Raw genomic sequence first — 8,250 nt, 5'->3', positions numbered from 1 at the left:
AAACTTTTACAAAAGAAAATGTGAAGAAATTGAAGAACTGCAATTAAAACATGATACGTTTAACCTACATAAAAAGGTAAAAGAATTGGCAGGTATACAAAAAAGGAAGCATCCCAATGTGCTATACAACGCAAATGGACAAATAATAACTGACCTACAAGAAAAGCTTACGACCTGGAAGAATTATATAGAAGAACTCTTTGCCGATGAAAGAGAGGATCATGATATTGGTAACATACAAGGTGAGGAAGGACCAAAAATCTCTAAAGAAGAAATACTATATGCTATAAAAACAATGAAAAATGACAAATCATCGGGTCCAGATGGACTTCCATCGGAACTTCTTAAGCTTGTGGAAGATGAAACAGTAAATGTTTTGGTTGACCTCTTTAACTACATTTATAAAACGGGAGAAATACCTAAGGAATGGCTTCTGTCAACTTTTGTGACTATTCCAAAGAAAACAAACGCAAAACTGTGCACCGACCATCGCATAATAAGCTTAATGGGACACACACTAAAAGTATTTCTTAAAGTGATACATACAAGAATTCACAAAAAACTAGACGCTGACATCAGTGATACTCAGTTCGGGTTTCGAAACGGGCTTGGAACAAGGGAAGCACTATTTGCACTTAATATCATGTGCCAAAGATGCCTGGATGTTAACCAGGATATATATATGTGCTTTATTGACTACAACAAGGCGTTCGATAAAGTTCGCCACGAACACCTGATGAGACTGTTGGTAGAGAAAAACTTGGATAAAAGGGACCTCAGAATTATTTTCAATATTTACTATTACCAGAAGGCGAATATTAGAGTAGAACGGGAAACAACCGAGGAACTCGAGATCAAAAAAGGCGTAAGGCAGGGATGCATACTTTCACCAACCTTGTTTAACTTATATTCAGAAGATATTATAAACAGAGCCCTTGCTGACCAAGATATAGGAGTTAAAATAAATGGCACTTTAATAAACAATTTGAGATACGCTGATGACACAGTATTAATAGCAGAAACCCCGGAAGATCTCCAAACACTGATAAACAGAATAGTAGAGTGCAGCGAAAAGTTCGGTTTATCACTTAACATCAAAAAAACAAAAAGAATGATGGTGTCGAAATCTCCACAAAATTTTTCTGACATTTTTGATCTCGAGTTCCTCGGTTGTTTCCCGTTCTACTCTAATATGATCAAAGAATTGAGCGTGTTAGAAAATATAATTACCTGGGAACTGTGATTAATGAAAACAACGACAACTCTGAAGAAATCAAGATCAGAATAGAAAAAGCTAGAGCTACTTTTACCAAAATGAAAACAGTTTTATGCGGAAGAGAGCTAAGTTTAAATCTTAAAATTCGCCTGATGAGATGTTACGTGCTATCAGTTCTTTTCTATGGAATGGAAGCTTGGACACTGAAAAAGATCGATACAAGGAAAATAGAAGCATTCGAGATGTGGATGTACCGCAGGATACTGAGAATATCGTGGACAGAGAGAGTGACCAACATGGAAGTGTTGCGAAGGATGCAGAAAGAAAAAGAACTTGCGCTTACTATTAAAAAGCGCAAACTGCAATACTTGGGACATATAATGAGGGGACAAAAGTACCAGCTACTACAATTAATTATTCAGGGAAAAATAATAGGTAAAAGATCCATTGGCAGAAGAAAACATTCATGGTTGAAGAATTTAAGAGATTGGTACAAGTGCATCAGCTGCCAATTATTTAGATCTACGGTATCAAAAATACGCATAGCCTTGATGATAGCCAAACTTCGGAACGAGGACGGCACCTGAAGAAGAAGATTTTTCAATATTTTTTCTTGAATTTTTTTTTGAATATTCTTTGAAGTATACTTAATTTGCATGCTTATTAAATTTAAAAATAAATTTATTCTCTCATACTTTCAAAAAAAAAAACTTACAAAAATGTACTTAAAATATTGATTTCAACCCGTACGCCCCCCCCCTTAAAGATAGCTATGACACGATTTTGATAGGCAACCCATGCTAGTCGTGTTTGTCTATGTATGAAATTTAATAAAAAAAGTGTTTCATCCAGCAAGCAGATGGGTACATTTCGACCTCATATTCGGATCCCGTACTAAATAGTAATTTACAATTTTTTTTAAACTGCATGATAATTCAAAATCATTTTAAAAAAACAATTTCTGAGTGGACTGCTGATATTTCTAGTGTTGTGTGTACAAACAGAAATCGTCAGCATATTGTATAATATTAATGACTAGTTGCACCAACAGATATTCAGTTTAAGACATACCTTAAGCTTAAATATAAATTTAAATCCTTATGCTGGCGCCACAGTAGCGTCCAATGCCGTTAATTGTCGCATTATTTGACAAATTTATTATGCAAATAATGCGATAATCAACAGTATTAGTTGATACATAGTGTGGCCCAGTGTAAGCTAAGCTTAGCTAAGCTGGAGCTTAAGATCTGTTGGTGCAACTAGGCATAAATGCAATAATATGAATAGTGATGTTGTGTAGATATATACAGGGTGTCCCAAAAGTAGTGGAACAGTCGAATATTTCGCGAACTAAACATCGGATCGAAAAACTGAAAAATACTTGTTCAATAATTTTCAAAAATCTATCCAATGACATCAAACAACAACCCCCACTACACCCCTGGAGGTGGGGTGGAGGGTAACTTTAAAATATCAAACGTAAAGCCTTAGTTTTTCTTGCAGATTTGGATTCGTTACGTAAAAGTAAGTAACTTTTATTCAAGACATTTTTTCGAACTGTGAATAGATGGCGCTATAATTGAGAAAAACGATTTATCCTGATACCATATGTAAATTGTAGAAACAGTCTAATATCTCGAGAAATACACTTCCAAATAAGAAACCAAAAAAAAAAGTTTTTAATACTTTTCTAAAACCTATCGAATAACACTAAACATGACCTTCCAACCCACCCCCTGGAGGTGGGGTGGGGGATAACTTTAAAATCTTAAATAGCAACCCCCACTTTTTATTACAGATTCGGATTCGTCATGAAAAATTAAGGAACATTTATTCGAAACATTTTTTAAAATTGTTGATAGATGGCGCTTTAATTGGAAAAATACGATTTATCAGCGCCATCTATCAGCAATTTTAAAAAATGTTTCGAATAAATGTTGCTTAATTTTTCATGACGAATTCGAATCTGCAATAAAAAGTGGGTGGGGGTTGCTATTTAAGATTTTAAATTTACCCCCCCCCCCCCCCCCCGTCTCCAGGGGGTGGGTTGGAGGGTAATTTTTGGTGTTTGTCGATGTTTTCGAAAAATATTTAAAACCTGTTTTTTGGTTTCTCATTTGGAAGTGTATTTCTCGAGATATTAGACCGTTTCTATAATTTACCTATGGTATCAGGATAAATCGTTTTTCCCAATTATAGCGCCATCTATCCACAGTTCGAAAAAATGTATTGAAAAAAGTTGCTTACTTTTACGTAACGAATCCAAATCTGCAAGAAAAACTAAGGCTTTCCATTTGAGATTTTAAAGTTACCCCCACCCCACCTCCAGGGGGTGTAGTGGGGGTTGGTGTTTGGTGTCATTGGATAGATTTTTAAAAATGACTGAATACGTATTTTTCAGTTTTTCGATCCAATGTTTAGTTCGAGAAATATTCGACCGTTCCACTACTTTTGGGACACCCTATATAATAGTTGAACAATAATATTAATTGTAATCGTCGAAAATAAAAAACAAAATATTCTATTTCTAGTATTTTATTTCTAATAATAAACTAAAAATACTGTAGTAAAACTTAAATATCTAACGGAGTATGCTCCCGAATCACAGATTTCAAAAAGATTAACGAATTAATCTGTTATTTTTTATTTTTAAAAGAATCCTCAATCTCATGTAAAGGTCTTCCCTTAGTTTCTGGTAGATAGAAATAAACAAATGTGCTTCCAAAGAAAGCCACTAGACTAAAAATACAGAATGTACCATGAGAACCGTACATCTCAAACATACTTGGAACGCTCTTAACTACAGAAAAGAACGCTAGAAAGGCCATGAATGAGGAGAAACCACTACCTATACTTCTATGTCTTAGAGGATAGAGCTCAGCCATCATTGCCCATGGCAAAGGAACAAAACCAATTGTAACGAAAACTATGTATAAAACTAAGCAGAGCAACGGAATGTACCCTGAAGATATTTGAGGATATATTCTAACAAAATAAGTGTACAATGAGAGTGCTACAAGAGTGGTGAAGGTACCAATTCCACTAATTAATGCAAGTGGTCGTCTTTTTACGGTTCTTAGTAAAACACATGCAACTGTTGACATCACGAGTCTCATTATATCTACGATAAGAGTTGCAAGGTATTCATTTATACCACCACCTACTATATCCTTCATTATATTAACGGAATAAAAACTTATGGCATTGATTCCAACCCACTGGTTAGCTATTATGTAGACGGTAATAATCCCCAAAGGTTTTAAAAACTCCGGTAATAAAAACTCTTTTAAAACCTCATTGAAAAACTTTTGTGTTTTATGAGCTGGTGCGTGGCGATCAACAATTACTTCCAGTTCCTTTTTAGTCTCATCAGTTGTTCCTCTGCACCAGTAGAAAACACGTTCCGCTTCTTCTAATTTATTCCTACCAGCAAGCCAAGATGGCGATTCTGGTGTGAAGAACATTAAAATTTGGCTCAGCAGAGGCAACAGTGAACAAACCAAGGCTGTGTTTTGCCAAGACAAGAATGTTCCTATTAGATGGGCTAGGAAGAGACCTGAAAAAAGCAATAGATACATTAAACATAAAATAGTAATGCTAAATTAACGAGTAATAAAAATATGGCACCAAATAAGCGGAAAGTACTTCGGGATAGGTCATAGAATAATTATACAGGGTGTCCCAAAGGTAGTTGGACGGTCAAATATCTTGCGAAATGATTATCGGATCAAAAAACTGAAAAATAGCTTTTCAATATATTTCAAAAAGCGAACGACACTAAATACGACCCTCCACTCCACCCTCTGGAGTTGGGAGGGGGGGGGGGGGGGATTTTAAAGTCTTAAATGGAAACACCCATTTTTATTACAGATTTCGATTCCTTACGTAAAAATAAGCAACTTTTATTTTAGACACATTTTCGAATTGTAGATAGATGATGCTATAATAGGCAAAAACGATTTATCGTAACACCATTGTTAAATTATAGACATTGTCTAATATCTCAAAAAATACACTTCCAAATGAAAAACGAAGAAACATGTGGTTAATATTTTTTTAAAACCTATCGAATGACAAATTATGGTGCAATAACCCCAGAGGTCAGCGATCGCAATCAGCACTTTTACCTTTTATATTCAGCATTTTGATTTTATATAAAAGTAATATCATTGTAATTAATTTCAGTTATTTTCGATCAATTAAAAGTGAAGTATATTTGTAAAAGTTAATAAAGGGTCTTTTTAAAAAGTACCTAAGTGAGTTTAAACCTTTAAGTGGCACAGTGCAGTAAGATAAGTGGGAGAGTCCTTTAGTGATCCTCGTCGTTTTTAAACGTTTACCCGCTACGAACCAACTTCCAGGGAAAACCACAGCCGTTAAACCCCAGAAGTCTACGGAAGACCAGTGTCAAAGTGTAAAAATCCATTTATATGCCGAAAGACGATAAGAAGAAAGCAGAAAAGAAGCCAGTTCCTTCGAGAAGAAATGCACCAAAGCATAATCTTCTATCTGTAAGCAAATTTAATATTTTTTCTAATCCTAATTTAATTGCTTTACAAATTTCATCGCTTAAAATTAGTAATTCTCTTGCAACTATCAGTGAATCGATTGTCGAACCTGGTGCTGCTTCTATTTCGCAAAATAACTCAGTTGCTCAATTTAGTTTAAAAGCTAACAATAATTCTTCAAATAATACTCCAATAAGCTTAGATATACCAGCCATAATTATTACTCCTGCTCCCGCTAGTCAATTAGATATTATGGCCGTGGCACCCGCTCCCGCTCTTGTTTTTGATGTCAATAAACATCTATTTGTCGTACCTGATTACGATGGAAACCCTAACGAACTGCATAACTTCATTGAAGTTACTACAATGGTTCTTGATCATTTCTGGGATCGTGCTAATCCCGAAAGCTTTCAAAATCATATGTTGACTCGAGGCGTAATGAATAAAATTAAAGGACGTGCTCGAGAAGTCATTTCTGTATATGGGTGTAAAGACTGGAACACAATAAGGACCACGCTAATACAAAATTTTGCCGACCAACGCAATGAAAATTCACTCACACGAGATATGGTAAACTTGAAGCAAAGGCCCAATGAGTCTCCCCAACAATTTCATGAAAAAGTAATGACACTTTTAAACACAATTTCAAATCATATCGAACTCCATAACGATAATGAAGCTGTAAAAGCAAGCAAAAAGACATTCTTTCAACAACAAGCCCTAACTACATTCCTAGCAGGATTAAGGGAACCAATAGGATCAACCATACGATCAATGAGGCCTACAAGCCTCGCTGTCGCTCTCCGATTTATCCAAGAAGAGAACAATATGAGATACTTACAAAGAACCAATTTCTCATTGCCAAATAAAACTACTCACATACAACCCCAGAGACAGCCGCAGTTCGTAACAGCACCACAATGACAACAACCCATGCCCAGGCCCCAGTTACATCAACCATTTTTTGGAAATAATCCAGGACCGTCACGACCACAACAGTCCACATTTAATCCAAGATAGCCAATACAACCCGATCGATTCCAACCACAGAAACAACAAGCCATAACAAATACACAACCTCCAAGACCTAACCCATGGGCAAGCAAACCACCGCAACAATACAAGCCAACACCGATGTCTGTATGCACACGCCAAACAGGATTTAACAGAGAACAAAGCTTCAGAAATTTTAGACCACAGCCACAGCAACAATACGCTTCAAATATCATCGTAGAAGAGCTGTTTAATATTGAACAGCAAGACGAAAACGACACCAATGCCTACTATGGAGAACAGGCATATTACTACCCAAATCAGGACACATATTCGGATGACTACCACGTAGAAGACTACCAGAATACCCAATACGAGGAGGAAAAAGATGTAAATTTTCCAAAACCCCAAGAGGAAAACGAAGAAACGTAGTCGAACTCAATTCTTATTCAGACAAAAAAGAACTTCCATATATCAAAATCCAAAATCCCCCACTCAAACTTCTTGTTGATACAGGGGCAACCAAATCATTTCTTAACCCCGAAATTGCTTTAAAATTAATAAAAATTTCATCAAGCACGAACCGTTTGTAGTCAGTTCAATATTTCAAAACCATTCGCAAGAATATTGTGCCGAAATTCCCATCTTCCCTGAATTTAATTCTAATATTAACCTAAAATTTTACCTTTTTAAATTTCATAAAACATTTGATGGTCTTATAGGCCTTGATAACTTAAAACTTCTACAAGCACATCTTAATTTCCCAGCATCCACACTAACTACGGCACATTCATTTCTCCCTATCTTTTATTATGAAACCAATAAGACACAGTTTTATACAATTCAATTAGAACACAGAACAATCACACAAGTACGACTTCCAGTGAAACAAACAAAAGGCACCATACTTATACCGAAACAAGAAATACAGGGGGCGATTTTAAGAGAAACTCTCAGCGAAGCCTGCAATCAACTAGCCTGGACCGAAATGATCAACAACACCGATGAACCTATTCAAGTAGCACTCACCGATCTTGTTAAGAGCAATCCAATAGATCTTCATGAATACCATCTGTACACTTCGGACATCATTCCTATGGAAACAGAAACACTAATAGACATTGATCCCCTCATCAGAACAGATCATCTAAATCCAGAAGAGGAGATGCATATCAGACGTTTATGTAGAAATTTGCAGACATATTCCATAATCCTGATGAGACTTTAACATTTACAAATCAAATAAAACACCATATAAGAACAACAGATGAAGTCCCAGTTTTCACAAAATCATATCGATATCCACATGTCCATCGAGAAGAAGTTAACAAGCAGATAACATCAATGCTGGACCAAGGCATCATCAGACCAAGTCAGTCGCCCTGGTCGTCGCCCATCCGGGTCGTGGCAAAAAAACCAGACGCCTCAGGAAAAATCAAATGGAGAATCGTAGTCGATTATAGGAAGTTGAATGAGAAGACGATAGATGATAGATACCCAATCCCAAATATCACGGACATCCTCGATAAACAG

The 8,250-nt window shown here is 36.0% G+C and overlaps 1 protein-coding gene across 1 annotated transcript in view; it reads right to left on the bottom strand.

Moving 5' to 3' along the window:
* Positions 1–3,745: 3,745 nt before the first annotated feature.
* LOC114329458 (facilitated trehalose transporter Tret1-like) overlaps positions 3,746–8,250 on the bottom strand; it is a 197,539-nt gene continuing 193,034 nt past the window's right edge. Inside the window, exon 5 of the mRNA XM_028278573.2 lies at positions 3,746–4,772. Coding sequence (XP_028134374.1) covers positions 3,853–4,772 — 920 coding nt within the window. The 3' untranslated portion in view covers positions 3,746–3,852. The remainder of the gene's footprint in view (positions 4,773–8,250) is intronic.

The sequence above is a fragment of the Diabrotica virgifera genome, chromosome 3 (assembly GCF_917563875.1).
Source record: "Diabrotica virgifera virgifera chromosome 3, PGI_DIABVI_V3a".
Taxonomy (NCBI): Eukaryota; Metazoa; Arthropoda; class Insecta; order Coleoptera; family Chrysomelidae; genus Diabrotica; species Diabrotica virgifera.
The sequence above is the reverse complement of the archived record's forward strand: the minus strand, read 5'-3'. Positions and strand labels throughout refer to the sequence as shown.